Below are 21,011 nucleotides of genomic sequence, written 5' to 3'. Positions count from 1 at the left end.
GAACCCGCCCCGAAAGTTAAACTGCTGAGCTAGCAAAGAAAGAAGTTATTAATCGGCCATTACCTTGTTGTTGACCGCTGCCGAAGAAAGAGGCGCTTCCCGCCCCCTGCTATGTACTTAACACACTGAAAGATGGAACACAAGTGGCCCGGAGACCCGAAAATCAGCAGTTTAAGTACTCTCGCGGAAGGTTCTAGGCGTTAGGGGAAAGAAAACACCCTCCCACAAACTCTTTATTGGGTAGGACCCCGCAACAGATTCAAGTTAGGGGAAGATACATTTGATTGGATAGAAATTAATTTAAGAAATTCGGGATTGGTTAGGTTCAACACAAGGGGAAAGAAGGGGTGAATATTGCCAACTTAAACAATGACTGAAAGAAATTTAACAAAGAACAAACTCTTGAAATTAAATTTTCTCCAACAAAATAGTTCTTTGACTCCGCACTAGGTTGCACTATTGTTGATCTTCAGTAGTGTCCTCTAGGAGAGAAAGTTTACACTTCTTACTTCAAGCGAAACAAAAACACATGAAAAATGACACAGTTCAAAAACTCAAAATTTTCCACGTGGTGACATCTTCTGAGAAGGTAAAGAATTAACAGCGTAGATAAAGTTCAGACTTCCTCCAACAGAGGAGTTTCACCTGGCGCAATTTTTAAATTAGCGGCGTGGAGGTGTACCGCCCGGTACAATTATTATTATTATTATTATTATTATTATTATTATTATTATTATTATTATTATTATTTTGCATGTTGATTTAGGTCGCACCGGCGCAGGTAAGTCTTATGGCGACGATGGGATAGGAAAGGCCTACGAGTGAGAAGGAAGTGGCCGTGGCCATAAATAATGTACATACCTAGCATTTTCCTGGTGTTAAAATGAGAAACCGCGGAATACATCTTCAGGGCTGCCGATAGTGGTGCTCGAACCCACTATCTACCACATACAAGGTGATGGCTGCGTGCCTCTAACCGCTGGGTCACCTCACTCGGTTATATAAGAAACGCAGTGTGTCTGAGTAGAATATGCAAACTTAGTAACATCCTTCTAGACAATATTTACTTAGATATCACTTAATAAGGTAACAAATACAAGTTGTAATTTTTGTCACTTTGTTCTTCCATGAATGGGGGTGCATATTCCTCTGTTGAACAAGCAATGTATGTAGATGTTAAGGGACTTGTCACATGTTTCACAAAACATTTCCTTGACGCATGTTATGCACTGCCATATGATAACACTAGGTCACGTGAAGTCAACGCTTGAGATCCCCACCTCAACATTTAAACCTCCAGAGGAAATAGAACCACGCAACCTGCGGTAGGATTGCATCAGACATGCTGCACCGTGTTATGAAAAGTGGGTGCGGAAAATATTGGGCAATAATTCGAACATTTAAATCTGAAAAATGCATTCCATACAGTAGAGAATTATTACGAGAGCAAAGTTAAAGGCATGTGCTTGTAACGCGTTGTTTTGTTTATTACTTATAAAACTAGTTTAAACTACTAAGTTACATTGTCACGGTTCTTCCTTCATCCCATTTTCTCCCATAGACACATGGTATAACTGCTAAGGGATATATCTCCAGCGTTATTTTTTTCATTTCGATAAACTTTGATTTGGCTAGTGATTTAACATCACACTGACATATTAAAGGTCTCCAACAATCCAAAGATGGGAAAGGGGTATGGTTGGGAGGGAAGAAGCCTTAAGGTAGGGCCACAGCATTTTCCTGCTGTGAAAATGGGAAGCCACGAGAAACCTCCTTCAGGGTGGCTAACGGTGTGATTTAGAGAGAGGGCCAGAATCCCAAAACTTTGCCGCTTGAAAGAAGACAAAAAATAAACCTATTTCATTGCCAACTATATTAATGATCTCTTTTTCCTGCCTTCAGTGATGACAAAGATAATGGGGGGGGGGATTCTCTCTTAAAAGAAATAAATTTGTGTTTAAAATTATACTTCCTTTCATTCTGTAATTTATCCACTAAATTTATGAACCTTTCTCAAAACGTTCTCTCTGTGGAAGTTTTTCAGATTTCCTAGTTGGTAAAAAAATATTACGGCTGGTAATGTTACGTGACTTATAAGTTCGCCTACTAGTTCGTGCAGTGTAGGCAACACGTCGTACACTTGTGTGCTACAGTCAATAAATTATTGGACTGGCGCCTACACTGTAGGCAGCACAGTGTACACATGTGTACGTACTACAGTCAATATGTTCGTGGACTGGCGTTAACAGTTCAAGGATCACATAGTCCTTTGACCTGCCTTTTCGCGTCTTCTTCCCGTCGTGGCGATCCGGGAGATTTCGACGTGATCATATCAAACGTTTCGCTTGCGGTTTCGCTTAATGTTTGGCAGAATTTGAAGTTTGCTCGTTGCTCAAACTACGACATTCTGAAAATCCGCCGCAGACATTCAACTACCCTTCACAACATAGACCGTAGTTCTGCTTATACTACATGAACGCAACTGCCTCTCTTCTGGACTAGTGAAGTACTATCTTGGCAACATCCTGTGGTGCAACTCTCTGCCATAGTGCACCACAGCAGCCCTAAACGACCAGACCACGAACGTAATGACTCTGCTACATGAAAGATTTCAGTGGTGATACCAATTAATAAACTATTTGTAGAGTTAAATAAATATTCCAATCGTTTCACATTTACAATATATTTTGACGAAAAACAGATAAATGAAAATATCACAATAGTGAATTCATGATTATCTATAAGTACAAACACTTTAACTGGCAAAGTAAATTAATAATGCATTAAGGACTATGAATTGTATGCTCCTATACATTTTTTTGAAAACAATAGGTTTGCAATATGGGTAAATATTTCACAATTCAACGCTGTTTTTAATGTCTCTAGAACACAGGTCGTTTACAGAGTACAGAATTAATGAGCCTACCTAATCTCTGTTACTGCATGTTACAGGTGTTGGCCGCGGGTTACGTGGTCTGCGGCTGTGGGCTCCTGAGGCGGTCCGAGCGGGCACTACTGTGAAACTCGCTTGCGACTACGATCTTGAGGACGCCGCACTCTACTCCATCAAGTGGTACCGCGGTGACCAGGAGTTCTACCGCTACGTCCCCAAGGAATCCCCACCCACACGAGTCTTCCCGTTACCTGGAATCCACGTTGATGTGAGTCACTCTCATACTATCTATACCTTATTTCATTAGAGTAACCATAATTGTCATTTCAACAGCAATGTTAATGTGGAAAAATGAAGAACTCTATTCCTTGAAGTGCACACTATTGTTTTAGGTTTTAAACTGAATTTGACATCTGATGCACATCGAGTTGTATGTTCATCTGTAGATTTACTGCAGAATATTCCTGATATTCCGACTCATTTATGAATAAATATTCGTGAGGAATGTTGTTGTTGCCTTAATTGTAAATGAAGGAACTTAAAAGGTAAATTATCAGACAATGTGGGTTTAATGTTTAGCTAATTTTATTCGTTTAGTTAAGATTTTGACTTAAATAGTCTTATGGCTGGCGGTCATCCGAAAATTTGTGTAAAGCAACGCGACAAAATGTGTGACGGAAACGTAACCATAGCAACCGTGCAGACAGTGATGTAAGGTATGGATGGTCAGACAATGTTACCTAGCAACCGTACAGCTATGTCTTATGGCTGGTTGCCTTCCGAACTCAGCAGACGTTGATGGATGTCCATCACGGAGGTACATTTTTTGATCATTTTATTTTCATAAAGGTTTATTTTTACTGACTGGCTTGACTGACGGTGTGAGCATATTATTTAGGAATTTTCAACTGTCTCAACTTTTTAGTCCTCGCTGGAACAATTCAATTTATTTTAGCTACCAGAAAAAAGTTGATTTTTCCCATGTGTTCCTCACTTGCGTGAGAGCTACAATACAACTGGATTCACATAAGAAGTGAAGGGTCTTATCTTTGAAGAGAGAGAGAAAGCTCCTTTTAGGGCACAATCACCTTCATAAAGAAGCTGGATGTAGGAATGAACGATCTGTAACATCTATCCGTTATTTTGATGAAGAATTGTTTGCCAGTTTCATCAACATATTTGTGGTTTCTTTTAGTTCTCAATTTTATTTTTTAAATATTTCGTAATCCACATTTTAGTGTTTCAGTAGTTCAGATTTGGTACCTTATCATTGTTTCTCGATGGAAATAATTATATTTTGTTTCGTATTCCTGATCTATGTGCTCATCCGCAAGTGTAGAACAAAATCTATGTAAATTAATTATAAACTCGGTAATATTCATAATTTCTCAAATGGAAACCGAGAAAAATTGCAGTATGGTAATCAGTCGGGTTTCAGTTCGATTACACTAGCCAATATGATTTTGCGGTAAAATAGAAAATATGTAATTCTTATGGAAATCACTGCCCTGATTCCGAAATTGATGCTATTTTCTTCCTATCACGTCTAGTTTTGACGCAATTCGGTGTTTTATTATTTGCATGAATTCGTAAGATGTAATGTTGAGAGACGTTCTCGCGCAACGTTTTTTAAAATGCAATTATGTGATTTGATTTGTTATTGTTTGCATTTTATTATAGGTTTATTGCTGTCTAAATTTTCAGTTTGTAGTTGGGGATTTCCTGGTAAATTCATAACAAACTCCCCCAGATACGCAATAGACCGCGAGGTATGTAGGATTGAAGATAAGACAGTTGAGAGTTTGTCTTTCATATTAGACCACTTGAATAATCAGACGTGTTAAAAGCCCCAGCCCTTATGCAGTGTTTGGGATGGACTGATAAAGCAGTTTCCTTTCAAAGATAACAGTCCGAAAGTATTATACTCAAGAAGATGAACTTGTATTTTGTACGGACGTTTCAAATCTTCTACGTCGATTGGGAGAGAAAGAGTATGATCCTAGTAACAGGCGTGTTTATATTGACTCTTCCAAAATAAGTTTAAAGGCTGTTTTGCTTCATAATACGAATGTTCTGTCATCCGTCCACTTGCACACTCCACAAAAATGTCTGAAACATACGAGACCTTAAAGCAGGGGCTTGAAAAAATTAAATATCATGAGGTGGCAAATTTGCGGTGATTTGAAGATCATTGGATTGTTGCTGGGGCAACAAAAAGGCTATGCAAAATTTCCCTGTTTCCTATGCGAATGGGATAGCAGGCCACGGGATAAACATTGGGATACAGTAAATTGGACAAAAAGGAAATATCTACAACCAGAATCCAAAAATGTCTTGAATGTAAGTCTTATTGACCGTGAAAAAGTTCTACTTCCACCCTTGCACATCAAATTTGGATTGTTGAAACTGTATGTCGAGGCATTAGATAAAAGTAGCCTATGCTTCCAATATTTATCCACTAAATTTCCCTCGTTATTAGATTCAAAAATCAAAGAAGGCGTATTTGATGGACCACAGATTCGTAAACAGATAAAGGATAACATTTTCACAGACACGATGACCAAAATTGAGAAAGAGGCATGGAACGCAGTCAAAGATGTAGTGACTAAATTCCTTGGCAACATCAAGGGCCCTTAATACAAAGAAATTGTAAGGAAAATGTTGGTAAAGTTTATGGAACTCGGTTGTAATATGAGCCTTAAGCTTCACTTCTTAGCTTCGCATCTGGATTATTTCCCTCTAAATTTAGGAGGTGTCAGTGAAGAACAAGGTGAAAGATTTCACCAGGATCTCAAAGATGCAGAACGACGCTATCAGGGACGTTGGGATGTGAATATGATGGCCGATTACTGTTGGTCGATTGCACGAGACGACCCTTCTAGAGATCATTCAAGAACTTCAAAAAAACCGGAAATTTCACGGAAAACGGGAAAAGACGGAGGTGTGAATCTAACCTGCACATAATGTAAGTAACAAAACTATGTATGTTTAACCATGTAATTTTTATTCAAGGTACAGTTATATTAAGTTAAAAGCAAGTGTACAGTCGAAACTAAATAGGCGCTTTGTGCTTCAGTTTCACGAATTTCAACATACATTAAAATATAATGCATACTATCTACATGCTTACAAAGCAGCATTTATGTGTATTCAATGCATGAAAAATATGATTACGTTTTGCAAGCTTAAATTTACATTAATACATCAAATTTAATCAATACTATGTATCAACAATTTTACGTAAAAACAAAATAATATTTTGTAAAATTGCCACCAAACCAGACGTGATTCGCCAAAACTAATTTTCTTCTCGAATTCTGTGTTAAGAAACTCATAAAACCCACCTAGTTTTGTTTTTACCACACAAAAAACGTTTTACCTTGCAGGCTAGTGTTATTTATTTGAGGTGAAGTGCAACACGATAACAAACCCTTCATAACACTAATCAGATAAGAACACTGACCACCGGGCGAGTTGGCCGTGCGCGTAGAGGCGCGCGGCTGTGAGCTTGCATCCGGGAGATAGTAGGTTCGAATCCCACTATCGGCAGCCCTGAAAATGGTTTTCCGTGGTTTCCCATTTTCACACCAGGCAAATGCTGGGGCTGTACCTTAATTAAGGCCACGGCCGCTTCCTTCCAACTCCTAGGCCTTTCCTATCCCATCGTCGCCATAAGACCTATCTGTGTCGGTGCGACGTAAAGCCCCTAGCAAAAAAAAAAAAAAAAAAACAAGAACACTGACCTTGACGCATTTTATTGGCCGCCATAGCGTCGTTGCCCCTTAGAGAATTGCTACGAGAAAATACTTCTGCTTCGAACTTCGTCACAACTGATAGTAATATCGATGCAGACGTTAAACACTGCATCAGTGTTGGTTACTGGTGTTCTGTCTGAAAAACGGATGCTAGTCAAATTGTACAAAGTGTACAAAACCACTGTCCGGCCTGCCCTCATGTACGGCTATGAATGTGGGGCAAGGCAGAAAAAGCACGACCATCGAATGCATGTCAGAGAGATGCGGATGTTGCGATGGTCGGCGGGAGTCACTCTGCGTGACAAAGTGTGCAATGAACACGTGCGACGATCTTTACAAGTTGTGCCCGTCAGTTTGAGGAGAAGCTGCTCCGCTGGTATGGTCACGTAAGAAGAAGAAATTAACACCATTTACTACGGAATGCTCTTGTCATCGTATAGCCGAATAGAAAAAGAGGGCATCCGGGAGATAGTAGGTTCGAATCCCACTATCGGCAGCCCTGAAGATGGTTTTCCGTGGTTTCCCACGGCCGCTTCCTTCCAACTCCTACGCCTTTCCTATCCCACCGTCGCCATAAGACCTATGTGTGTCGGTGCGACGTAAATCCCCTAGCATAAAAAAAAAGAAAAAGAGGGCTTCCTAAGGCAACATGGGAACAAACTGCTGAGACTGCTTTAAGGAAAAGTGAAGTGCTATTAGATCTGGTACAAGAACGTCAGAAATACTCTCTCCGAGTCAGGTGAGTCGACCTTGAGTGAGTTCGGGAATACCCGTTTTATGAGAATATAATGGCCAGGAATGAAGAAGAAGAAGAAGAAGAAGAAGAAGAACTTTGATAAGGATTTGTCATGTAAGTTTCAATATTTTGCGACGATGTTCAATGAATTCTCGCTCTTAAAGAGGTATGTGATGCGGGTCAGTATTTCTCGCATACATAGCGGTTTTTGTTGGCTCAACGACGATATGAAATGTTTTTTGCAAGGGAAAGAAATATAGTAGTTTTTACCTTCAGTACTGGTTAAAAATACAAACTGCGTCAAAGAAAATATTTCTCTTCAATATGAGTTCACTGGCTGGCTATGCCGTATATGCTCATTGTCACCAGCCACGAGGTACACGTATCTTACGAGTTGCCATAGACGTGAGGAAATCAAACTCTCACGTGTGACCGTGGAGCTCCACATCAAAGCATTCACCACATTGTCAGCGAATGTGATTTTCAAACATATCAAGTAGTCGAGAGGAATTCCTTATTGCAATACTCAAAGCTATGCGGTGTATTCAGAATCTTGCAGTTCCGTTCTAATGAACGGAAATACCTGCCTGTTGGCCATATACAGAGTGGGTCACCTAAATTACCACCGGCATTAATATTATTAAAATTTTTATGTTTCCTCTTTATATTACTATTGTCACACTAATTGCCGTATTGATGTGTAAACTAATCTTAGTTTATCTGTCCTTAATATTATTTATTTGTAGAATTACTGTATCTTACTTTAAAGCGGTTAAGTGTAAGAAAGGGCCGTGAGCTCTAACTTCGCCACAAATATGACTCAGGAATAAATAGATAATATTTATGAAAGAAAACAAATTTTTCTCATACAGTTAATGCTGATTTAAGTCTCATAAGTAATTTTGCACCGAATAACAATCTCAAAATTAATCCTCTTAAAACGCAAGCAATAATTATTGGTACTTCAAAAAACTTACACGTCTTAAAACAATACGAAATACCTCCTGTAGCGCTAAACAATACCATTATTCCATTTTGTGAAACAGTTATGAATCTTGGTGTGGCTATAAGCGAAACATTGAACTGGTCGCAACATGTGATGAAAGTGTGCCAAAAGGTATATCAAAGCCTGCATCCTCTGAAGCGGTTTAAAAATATATTTCCTTGGTCCTTCAAAATAAAGCTCATTCAATCAATCTTGTTTCCAATTCTCGAATACTGTGATACAATTTTTATTGATATCAACAACGAGAAAATCATGAGACTGCAACGTGCCCAAAATGCATGCTTCATGTATGCATTCGACATACAACCATACGCCCATGTATCCCTATTCTATACACAATTAACTTGGTTACGACTGAATGGCAGACGTAGACTCCATGCAACTACTTTGGTGTATCAAGTGCTTTCTGAAAACACTTCTCCTTACCTATCCACCAGATTTCGCTACCTTAGTTCCCTACACCTGTTGAATACCCGGTCAGGCTGTACGCTTGAAATTCCTGTGCATCGAACCGCAACCTACAACAGATCGTTCACGATCACCGCCACGAGCTGGTGGAATGAACTCCCCAATGACATCAGAGAAGCTAAATCCAAGACAAAATTTAAATTCCTTTGCCAGCGTCATCTTTTAAGCACTTCCAGTCTTTCTTGAGTGTGAATGGAATGCACGAATGAGAGTGAATATGGTTGTTTATTGCTATGTGTTCCTGTATATAATTTAGTTATACTTTACTGACCTTAGTTTAGTTAGTGATACTTTAGTTGCTTTAGTTATACTTCAGGTTGTAAAAATTTCATATGTTTAAATTTTATGTAAAAATCACATTGTATATACATGAAGTGGTTAAGTGTAAGAATAGGGCCGGGAACCCTAACTTCGCCACAATAAAGACGCTTAAATAATAATAATAATAATAATAATAACTTTAGGAAAGGGGCTCATAAAATTAGTCGATTGAATTAATTAGAAATGTACGTACAGAAAAAACATTTCCAACACTCATTTAGATACGATTATGTGTAAACCAGGTATTATATTGCATATATTAAAGTAGGAAACATAAATCAACAACTGCTCTTGTTACGATTCAATACGTTAATTGAATCCCGAGTAATTGTAATGCGAATATGACGCATGAATATAGCTCAGAAGTTTGCTCGTGTGTAAATGAATTTTTAATGTTTATCGTACTGTCGAAAACTAATTATAACACTTACAAAACTATAACATTCGTAAATATAACTTCGAAACCTTAAAGATATATATCACATATCCATATAAATCAGTAAGTTTGTAGTTATACCAATAACATCCGTCCCAAGCTCAATGTACATCCCAATGCATTCATGCATTTCTAGAAAACTAAATTTCACAAGTTGCATGAACAGATTGGAATAACAAAACCTCAACACGAGCCAAAACGTGTTAATTAAATCTGCACTGGTTTGTTTACGTGGTCAGAACTGAAAGAAAATCCATCACCCGAGCTTAGTCCTGGGAGGATTAGCACAATAAGAGAGACAACATTTTTGCGGGAATCTTAAGCAAGGAGATTTGAAATGTTTGGAAGAAAAGTATTATTTTTTCACCCCTCTTTCCAATTGTCATAGACAAACTGCCATGTAATATTTAATATTTAATTGAAGGTGAATGATATTCGACTGGATTTAAATTTAAAGAACAAATTTTACCAGCAAACTCCCCTTGATTTTTACAAGTATTTACCAGTGCGATTTATAGAAAAATCTACATTTTCGTGTAGAATTATTTCCATGTTTGTATGCAGCTGCTAGTTCAATCAACTGTTCTCTTTAATGTGTTAGATCTGCGTTAACAGACATTCATATTGTTCCAGCGTAAGAGAAGTGCAAGGGCAAATTATAATTTATCCCAATAAATACGGAAGGTGGTGAGGGAAGAACGATCAGATATAGGGAAGAAGCCCTTAAATTATGTTATTGTTGCTTTCTATTAGCAGGAAACAACTCCTTTCCTGTAAAATAAATATGACATAAAGATAACTATTTTTTATTCGTGCAGCCTTCGTGAAGTTTATTCCACATTATTCGTCAAAGTTGCGATTTTGAGTCTAACATTCCTGGTCCATAATAATATTCTCAGTGTTGTAATACTATGTTTGATATAGCAGTAAAATGTTGATGCTGAGATCCTCTCAAATAACCCAGTTATATTTCCCAATCAATCGATCGATCGATCAATCGCCGTGCTGAGTGGCTCAAACGGTTGAGGCACTGGCCTTCTGCCCCCCAGCTTGGCAGGTTCGATCCTGCCTCAGTCCCAAGGTATTTGAAGGTGCACAAATACGTCAGTCTCGTGTCGGTAGATTTACTGGCATGTAAAATAACTCCTGCAGGACAAAATTCCGGCACCTCGGATTCTCCGAAAACCATTAAAGTAGTTAGTGTGATGTAAAGCCAGTATTATTATTATTGATCGATGAATCAGTCAATCTATTAATCAATCTATCTATCAATTTATTTATCTATCTATCAATCATCTGCATTTAGGGCTGTCGCCCAGGCGCCAAATCCTCTATCTGTTGTTTACGTAGCGTTTTCTTAACTGTTTCCAAGGAACATAGAATTGTTTCAAAAGTAACTTGGACTCCTGAACACTTGCTCACAAACGATACACCGAGCAGGCTGGATTGAATTCAAGTGACTTGTACTAGACAGCAATGAAACGGTGTTAGAGAGTAACGGTATTACAGACACACGGATGTTGTTGCATGCTCATTAGACCACAGGATATGGAAACAACGAACTGTACAGTACGACAATGGCTGGTCGTGGTATTCCCACCAGAATACACACGTGAATAAATAACTCTAATCCGTCACGTATCATCAATATTCTAAAAATGTTACATTACCTGTCTATATTATTTATTATTGGACTTACACGTATAGTTCATGTATACAAATATAGGTACATCTTTACTTTAGACTCTTTCAGCGTTCAGTCTGCAAGCCCCTGTGAATACACTCTACACCACTACAATCCTCTATTTGCAACCATGTTTACTTCCAAACCTCTTATCTTTAAATCATTAGAAACTGAGTCTAACCATCTTTGTATTGGTTTCCCTGTACTTCTCTTACCCTCCATGATCGAGTCCTATATTCTCCTAGGTAAACTATACTCCTCCAGTCACCCCACTCGTCCCCACCACCGAAGCCTGTTTATGCGTACAGTTTCATCAATCGAGGTTATTTCTAAGATCTTAACATTGTTCCCTCCTGTTTGTACCAGCGGTCATTCTCGCTACGTTCATGTCTGTTGCATCTGACTTGTGAATATTATATCCTGAGCCTACCCAGTTTTAGACTATCCATAATATACCATATCATTTGATTAACAAGAAAAGGAAGAAAAATAACAAGGAACCGATGGCTGATTGTAGAGAGACATTCCCCGTTCATCATTCAATTCAATTATATTCCTACAATAATTACCTCACAATCCGGTACGTCCCGAGACCTATACCATCAAAGAATTGAAATTGGAAAACTAAAGAACAGTAAGTGCATCACACGCAAATCCAAACGTGATGACCTCGTAACAGTGACATACTCTCACAGTTTCTGGAAAAAAACTTTATTAAGTACGGGAGGTTACGTACGTTGGCAGCTGTATTATTGATGACTTGCTACCTGTAGATCCGTGTAGGAATTAAAATGGATTGTGTTAGCATTCGTGTTGAGGTTTGCGTCAGGAAGGATATCCAGTTTTAAACAAACATCTTAACAGATTTATGATAGAAAATGCGCTCAAATCTCTACCACAGTTTCTTATGGACTACAGAAAATATTCTCACTTATATCATATATAAAGGCTTGAGTTTACGAGAGAATGACCTTGATAGCGAACAAGTCTAAATATGTCGACGTGACCGCTGCAGTAAGGCACATGCTCAGTCCCGTTATTATAGAACTACACTTAAAGTACGTACAATGTGTTTGATTCGCAGCTCTGTTACGAAATTCGAAAAGTGGTACAATGCCTGAAACGGAGTCAAATCTAGCACAGGTTCTCAACTAAGTAGAGATGCGTTTTAGGAGTAGGATGAGTGTTGATGGTTATTTTCCCCTCCGATGGATACGGAAAGCCTTGAGCTGACCTCTCAATGCTATTCGGCAGGAGAAGACTTTGTGCCACATCCGGGCTTTACCTTCTCCCTGCCTACTATCATGAGTCATATAATTTGTTTCATATTATTATCTTCACTGATGAAGTTGACATCAGGAAGGGCATCCGGTTATAAAATGTCGATCTTGACAGGTCCAACCCTTGTCCCTTTCCTCTACAGTGTAGTGCATGAGGTGAGGTGAACCTGCAAACTTTGCGACAGAAGACCAGCGTCTCAACCGTCTGAACCATTTAGCTTGGCAGGTTAAAGTAGGGGGTGGTCCTCAATTTCCAATTACTGGATTGTGTGCCCCAAAAAATCCTTGATATACTTCAAATCCTTTCCGCAGTTCCCATATAAATTGAGGACATATAACGCAGTTGATGGTTATTGGATCGTCGAATGGAGGCGTAAATATTTGAGCAGCCCTCTCGACGCCACTCGACAGGAGAACGCTACATGCCATTACCGCGTTTTACCCTCTCCCTTCCGACTACCATATATCATGTCATTCATTTCAGCTTATTTTATTTCATGATGAGGTTTACGTCAGGAAGGGCATCAGGTTATAAAAATACATCTTAATAGATTCATTTCATCACAAAATCCAACACCGTAGAGGTAAAGCATGCATTTTAAATCACACGCGCTTATTACATCATAACTCTGTCACTACTCCAAGGGGAAAGACGACAAAGAGCCTATGTGTGAGAATAGGTTACCGTTCGTGGGCAAGGTTAGGTTAACACACATGTTAACCACACCTCCAAGTCACATCACAATTTCGGTTAGGTTAGCTTACCTTGTAGCGAGGTTAGGTTAACAGGTCATTACCTCAGTTACCGATTGTTCTCCTCAGGGATCCCGTCCGATTCCGCTCCTACAAAGTGGCCCGTGAGGTTAGCATTGCCCTAATACATAAGGGTATGACGTTATAACCTCACCTAGGGGGTCAAAAAAGCACCCCAGATCATTCCTATGACCAATTGGGCCACCCCAATTGAGTCTGTGAGTCTGTGAATTTACGCTTGCTCTCGTATGCAATATCCGCGGACCATCATAGACATACCACTCAACTAGGGGTCAATGAACCAGCGAGAAACCGTCATAGTCTTACTACTCAACTGGGGGTCAGTGACCTCGTGGAAAATTTCTGACTCAGCACCCGTTTAGAACATACAATCTGCTACCACTATGACTCCCAGGTTTTTCCAGCCGAAAGTTAGCCACACTTTGCAAAATGTTCGTATCACTACTGTGTTGTCACCAATAATCCAGAAAAAATCGTGCCTCTTTCCCTTGTATTTTCTCCAGTTTCCCCACTAGGTAATCTTGGTGTGGGTCAAATAGACTGGAATCATACTCTAATTGGCGACTGATCAGATGCTTACATGCCCTCTCTTTTAACGTCCTTACCAGAAGTCCTAAATGCCATCATTCCCACATAAAGAGATCTGTAACATTTACTTACAACCCCGTTAATGTTTTTACCCCAAGAATTAACAACACTGATGTTCCGCGCGGTCGTTTTTAGGTCATAACTATCGTCGCAGCGTTGACTTCCTAAATGCTGTTTCAGGCGAAGGAATAATTGGTAGACAGTAGACACTAGGTCATGACTATGCGGAGGATGGTCAAATAGTCCCCAACCAAATGAACTGATGAGGCCTGAGGTTCGATTAGCCGTGTGAGATTGCGCGTTGTCATGAAGGAAATGAATACCCCTTCTGAGCATGACGGGCCTTTTGTTTTGGATTGCGTCGGCACAACATCCGATAATTTAAGCGTCCTGACACAATTTCATAAAAATACTCCCTGAAATTTCAGGCAACTCATAAATTAATGACGAAATCGTAGATCATCTGTTTTCTGGAACCTCTGCATCAATTTCTTGCACCAAATCTTCAGTACTGACAGACGGTCGCCCACTACGCTTCTCGTCGTGAACATTAGTAGGGCCTTCTGTAAATGCTTTAACTCCTTTCCTTAACATTCCTTTGCTCATAGTGTGTTCTTCATACACTTCATTAATATTCCGATAAATGTCAACAGCGTTTACGCCTTTTCCATTTAAAAACCAAATCACAGCGCATACACCACACTCGGCGGGACCCTTAATTGTCAGAGGCACTTTCATTACGCACAAACAAGCGAAAGTACTTTTTTTTTTTTTTTTTGCTAGGGGTTTTATGTCGCACCGACACAGATAGGTCTTATGGCGTCGATGGGATGGGAAAGGCCTAGGAGTTGGAAGGAAGCGGCCGTGGCCTTAATTAAGGTACAGCCCCAGCATTTGCCTGGTGTGAAAATAGGAAACCACGCAAAACCATCTTCAGGGCTGCCGATAGTGGGATTCGAACCTACTATCTCCCGGATGCAAGCTCACAGCCGCACGCCTCTACGCGCACGGCCAACTCGCCCGGTAAGCAAAAGTACGGGCGAATGCCTCCATAATGGCGTTTGTGACTAGCCTAGATTTGTACGTACTGAGCGCGCATGCTCTGAAGGACTATCGAAGCGCTGCAGCGGCCAAATTTGAAAGGAGTACTTACTTCAAAAATACAGTATGTTTCCTATTTACAATGATTCCCGTATCGTACTTTCACGCCATCAACACTGTAATTGAAACTTAGATGACTGTTCCCCTCAATGAAACATACAACGTAAGTTTTCGTCCCGTTTATTATCATGTCATTGTCTGCTGTCCACCTCACAACATTCTCGATGTCTTGTTGTAGTCGCTCATAATTACATAACTTACTCTATGCAGTATCGTAACATATTAAGGACGTTAAGACTTGACCACACTCCTTGCTGTCATTCGACAGGTATAGGCTATATGCCGGTAACGGTTTCCACCCACTTCCTTCTATAATATGCCAAGTCATGCATTTCATCTCATTAACTCCTTTGATGAACATAACGTCACGAAGGGAATCCTGTTGTTAAAACTCACTAGGGAAGTTTCATCTCATTTCATACACGACTCCGCAGAGAAAGCGGCAGATCTTGGGCACACAAACACACACACACAGAGTACAAACTCATCTTCATAAAGCCTTATCGGTGATTCCCGTTCTGGACTCATATGATTTGTATACATAAAGAAAACTTTAAGGCCAATACTACTGCCTTGCTAGACTCCCTAGAGGATCTGATAATTCTTCTCCTGTTTTAATTTTCTGATGTCTCGTTTCCAGAAATTTAGCCAACCATTCAACCACTACTTTTGTCTAGTCCAATGATCCCCTTACTACTATATAAATATCCGAAAAGACAATGTTGATATTGAAACAGGAACGCCCGTTCTTCAGTTTTGCGGAGAGCATGGATAACGCCAAGGCGTGTACGGTTCATGCATTCGAGAGTACGAGAGAAGGGTAGTGAAATAAGTTCATATTTAAAGTAAACTGGCAGTTTATTAAAAATGCATAGAAATTATATCACCTTTTAGAGACGAATAGTTTGAATGTCCTTGAAGATGTGGAGAAGGCGTCGTTCTGCGGCGTCGGCGTCGTCTCCCGTTGTCGGCGCCGGCGTCGTCCCACGTCGTCGAAGTCGTCCCACATTGTCGGTGTCGACCCACGGCTGTTGTCAGCCCGTGATGTCGAAGGAGACTCGAACCTGGGACGGTCGTCTGATGATAGTGCAGCGTGGAATAGTTGTTGGGTTTTGTATTCCACTAAGTCCAATGAAAGGAGCAGAGAAATGTAAAGCTTTCGCACAGAATGTCACTGGAATCTGATACGACACTTCTGCACCGCACTGCACTGTGAATTAAGGCGAGACACCATTGCTGGTCGAATAGGTTCCACTGTAAATGGTGTTGGACGCACATTTGGGAAGAAAAGAGATGAGATCAAAGTCACAGTTCGGTGAGAATAATGCAATAGTCACTATCGAACTTGAAGTGACCGAGCTCGATAGCTGCAGTCACTTAAGTGCGGCCAGTATCCAGTAATCGGGAGATAGTGGGTTAGAGCCCCACTGTCGGCACCCCTGAAGATGGTTTTCCATGGTTTCCCATTTTCACACCAGGCAAATGCTGGGGCTGTACCTTAACTAAGGCCACGGCCGCTTTCTTCCCATTTCTAGGTCTTTCCTATCCCATCGTCGCCATAAGACATATCTGTGTCGGTGCGACGTAAAGCAAATAGCAGAACTTGAAGCGATAATCAATGAAAATATTCTGGAACTTTCTGAGACACGATCGTTTACCACTTCACTCAATCTCAAAATAAAATATATTGAGTCCTTCGGACACAGTCTGTGCACTGTTTGCAGTGAGTATATGCACACACACTCGTAGAAATAAATTAAAGTTTCTGCGAAGACAGAAGGAAACAGTTTATAACACAGTCTTGTGAAAGAGAACCAAGTTCTGTTACGACTAACTCTTAACAAAAATCACGTAACTTCTCAGAGGTAAAATTATCACTGACACAATATTACACGTAAATTTAGACATAGCTTTTACGAGGGGAATTGACATTGTCCCTCGAAAAGAAATAACGGTACCGTATTCCACGAATCAGCACTGTCCTTGAAAGGAAATATCGGCACAGTTGTATGAAAGTAAATGTTAGCACAGTTCTGTGAAATGGATTGACACAGTCTTTTAAAAGTGAAGGTTGGCACAGTTTTATCAAAACAAAATATCGACAGTGTATTCCTCACGAAGTGATTGACACAGTCTTTGAAAGAAAAGTAGGCACTGTTCTTTACGAAATAAACTGACACTGTCCATAAAAGAATTATTCAGTCACTAGCGCACAATTTTACGAGATAGCCTAACACAGTTTTTTAATGTAGAGGAAACAACTAAAGCACAGTCTTTATGCCCTAAGTCCTTTAAGCACGGTTTCAAAATGTACAGTCTCTTGAATTGTACAATTCACAAAACGAAATGATGTTACTCGGCTCGACAGAGCGATATTATCATTGAATAAGCTTTCGCTTACACGCGAAGTTAGAGTCCACAGAGAAGGCTTTCAATACTAGTATACGTACTTACGAACCACGGTCCTAAGCCGGACAAAGTAACGAACCGTATCACATAGCGAGGCGACTGGTTCACGACGATGTGCTCGTTCGAACACACACTGACACATTCAGTGACACACTGATACACTCTAGGCTGGCGACCTCCTTTTATTGCCCAAGGTCGGACGGCGAGACTGAAAATGTGAGCATCTTAAAAAATTCGTATCTAAATTTTGGGTAATAATATTTATTGTCCAGGCCTACAAGGTGACGTTCTCGAAATTATAATTTAACCTTCCGTTCGTGACGAGATGCCATAGAATCGAAAAGAACTGTCGGTGTGACGTCACTTGGCCCTGGCAGCGTTTGCTTGCATGCTGTCCACCACAATGCCTGCGCACCCGGCGCTCGTTTTGAATCCGCACAGCCGGGTGTTAGCGAGTTCCTCTCAAGAAATACATGAACGCGAATGCTCGCAGGGCTTTTCCGTTTCAATATATCTAACAAATCATCCGGTATTTGAGGGGGTAATTTCGGTGAATAACACTGTATACGTGATAATCCTCAAAGTAGTATTGTTTGAGTAATCAGTTCGTAGACTATGCCATTTAAATCTCCACCGAACCCTCCTTTGTATTATTCATTTCTTCCCTCAAGAAACTGTTACAACCTGCACCTAATAAAATAATTGTACTATGTTCATGTCAATGTATCATTCATAACCCCAGTTTCGTTCACAACTAACCGAGGAATTGGTGACTGTTGCTGATGGATACCAATAGGGGAATTACTCGATGTCTCACTGTATGCCCGATCACTCAATTATTTCCTGAAGTAAAATTCTTCCAAATCCTTCCTTATAATTTCCATACTTTATAGAGGACACTACGGTACTCGCTTTCTTCCGCTGATCGCCGTAGGATAAAGTCCTCCTAAATTCTGCCATAATTTGTTACTTTACTCCAATATAGCAATATCCTCAAGGCTTATTTAACTCTAGGAACTGAAGTATTTCTCCTGTGTTATCAACTCTTATTTATTTATTTATTTATTTATTTATTTATTTATTTATTTATTTATGTATTTATTTATTTATTTATTTATTTATTTATTTAATATCCTAATAGTTTGAACACAATTTTACATTAATTTAATAGGGTTATAGTTTGGATCAGTTAATTTATTATTGGTCCTTGGCACAACATTAATAAACTAAAGTTTTGAACATATGGTTAATGAATTTAAGAAACTACTAGTACTATCAAATTTCCTAAACTGGTGGTATAATGTGACACCGTCCTCATGCCAAATTCATAACCCCTCGGAAGGTGAGCAATAACCTTACAGGCCTAATGGAATCCCACGAGGTAAGAATGTTGATGGCGTGCTAGCCGCAGAGGGGAGTTAAAGCTAGCACGAGTGAGGGACAAAAGAGAGTAAGGGAAAAGCACCAACACATCACAACAACCAAGGCATGAGGGAAAACAAGACACTTACCTTGAAGAACGCGTACAATAGGCAACAAAGGCCGGGGGAAAAGGAAAGGAAAAACAGTGACAGTACTGAATTGATTCTAAGAAATAAAAATAAGCATTCTTCTTGTAACACAGGGTAATTTCAATTTATAAACGAGAAATTGGTTAGTGAAACTCAAAAGGTAGAAAATTAATTAACAAATGAGTTGTCCTTCGACATTTTAACGTAAGTACTTAATAATATGCCAACTAAATCAAACTCATAAACGTGACCGGTCACCTAGCATGAAAGCTTTAAATTAAAACCTTACTATTAACTAGCAGTAATTACAATATGTTTAATTCGGTGAAAGCAACTTTCCATTCAGTTTCATTAAACCTTTATGTGGCTCGGCACTTCTCTCCCACCAGGGGTTAACGCAAGGGCGGAAAGTAAATTATGAGACAAGAACTGAGATGCCCCGAAAATAACCAATACAAAATATAAATAGGGGCCAAACGAAAAATATTAGAACACATATTTGACTGAAAAATAAGAAATCCAAATAATAATTCACAGGCTAGAAGGTAAAATCAGAACACACGGACATAATCAATCACACGCTTCCACAACAATCACATCAACAACCCGTTGCTAGGACAACCAGAACAAACAACATGTCCGCCCATGCAAAACGAAACAGATCCGGCCCCAAAATAGGCAAAAATAAACTGAAAAGAATAAGGTAGGAACTAAACTTTATAGCTCAATGAGAAAATGAAAACTCAAAAAGGAGTTAGGCAGGTTAATAGGGTACCTTGCGTGGACCATCCTTCGTTCACAATTCAAATTTTAACAATCAGTTTGCATAAAGATCATAATTATAATAAAAAAATGCTCAAATGTAGATGAAATTTAGTAGACCAAACCGTTGAAGGTATTAGCCGAGCAGACACCAATACGGACACTAAATTTATTATTATTATTATTATTATTATTATTATTATTATTATTATTATTATTATTATTGTCGAGACTCGATGTACTAGAGGTTCAATTCTGGATTTCGGGGGAATATAAATCGATTTTTCCTTCTTCTAAAACACTTTCTTAACAGATTTACCGCCAAGAGAACAGATCAACGTACAATTTTGCAGGACTACCACACAAACCACACAGCTCCAAAGGACGCTACATTCCACTCGACAAAAACTGAAGAAAATTGCAGATAAATCACCACTCGTAAAATAAACAAATTGAAGGTCAGGTCAACAAACTCAGTGGGCCACAATGCCCGTAGATGGTAAGTTTCAACCTGGATCTATATCACAGACACACGCCATCGCGCTGCAAGTTCCTTCCACGCGTCTGCCTTCCATAGCAGCTTCACTCGGAATGCCATGTAACACAGTCTAATATACACAGTCGCGAAGCTCGGCTCATTTTTTTCATCCATGCGACTGCAGCACTCCACGTGGCTAGCAAGCTGCCGGTCTACTGGGATGTGTAAGTTGGATACGTTTTGCGAGGTAAGCGTGTGGTAATTACATTATAGATGATGGGCTTTCTATTAAACTGACATGGTATTTACGAAAGGAGATGTGTGTGTGTGTGTGTGTGGCGCAATAAATTGTTCAATTACAAGAAGACACCAAAGCTATCATTCTTTAGGTTTTCTAAAGATCCTGTACAGTAAAGCTTGAATTACTGTTTTCATCTTCGTATAATAGAACAATATTGTGATGATTCAGAAATTTAACTTCAGATAAGTCGGTATTTCGTTCATCAATGGTTCATAATGTAACTCAAAGTGAGATCCATCCAATTATGAACTCAACGTTTTAAAGCAACCTCTAACACGTAGCGGTGTTTTAATTTTCAATGTGTGGAAAATAGCTTGTCCTCCTCTGTGTAGTGGTTAGTGTGATTACCTGCCACCCCTCCCCCCCCCCGGAGGCCCGAGTTTGATTCCCGGCTTTACCACGAAATTTGATAAAGTGGCACGAGAACTGGAAAGAGGAAAACTCAGCC

The 21,011-nt window shown here is 39.6% G+C and overlaps 1 protein-coding gene across 1 annotated transcript in view; it reads left to right on the top strand.

The window, feature by feature from the left end:
- LOC136874583 (uncharacterized) overlaps positions 1-21,011 on the top strand; it is a 1,690,155-nt gene that overhangs the window by 236,222 nt on the left and 1,432,922 nt on the right. Inside the window, exon 3 of the mRNA XM_068227864.1 lies at positions 2,953-3,161. Coding sequence (XP_068083965.1) covers positions 2,953-3,161 — 209 coding nt within the window. The remainder of the gene's footprint in view (positions 1-2,952; positions 3,162-21,011) is intronic.

This window comes from Anabrus simplex, chromosome 5 (genome assembly GCF_040414725.1).
Source record: "Anabrus simplex isolate iqAnaSimp1 chromosome 5, ASM4041472v1, whole genome shotgun sequence".
NCBI classification, from domain to species: domain Eukaryota; kingdom Metazoa; phylum Arthropoda; class Insecta; order Orthoptera; family Tettigoniidae; genus Anabrus; species Anabrus simplex.
The sequence above is the reverse complement of the archived record's forward strand: the minus strand, read 5'-3'. Positions and strand labels throughout refer to the sequence as shown.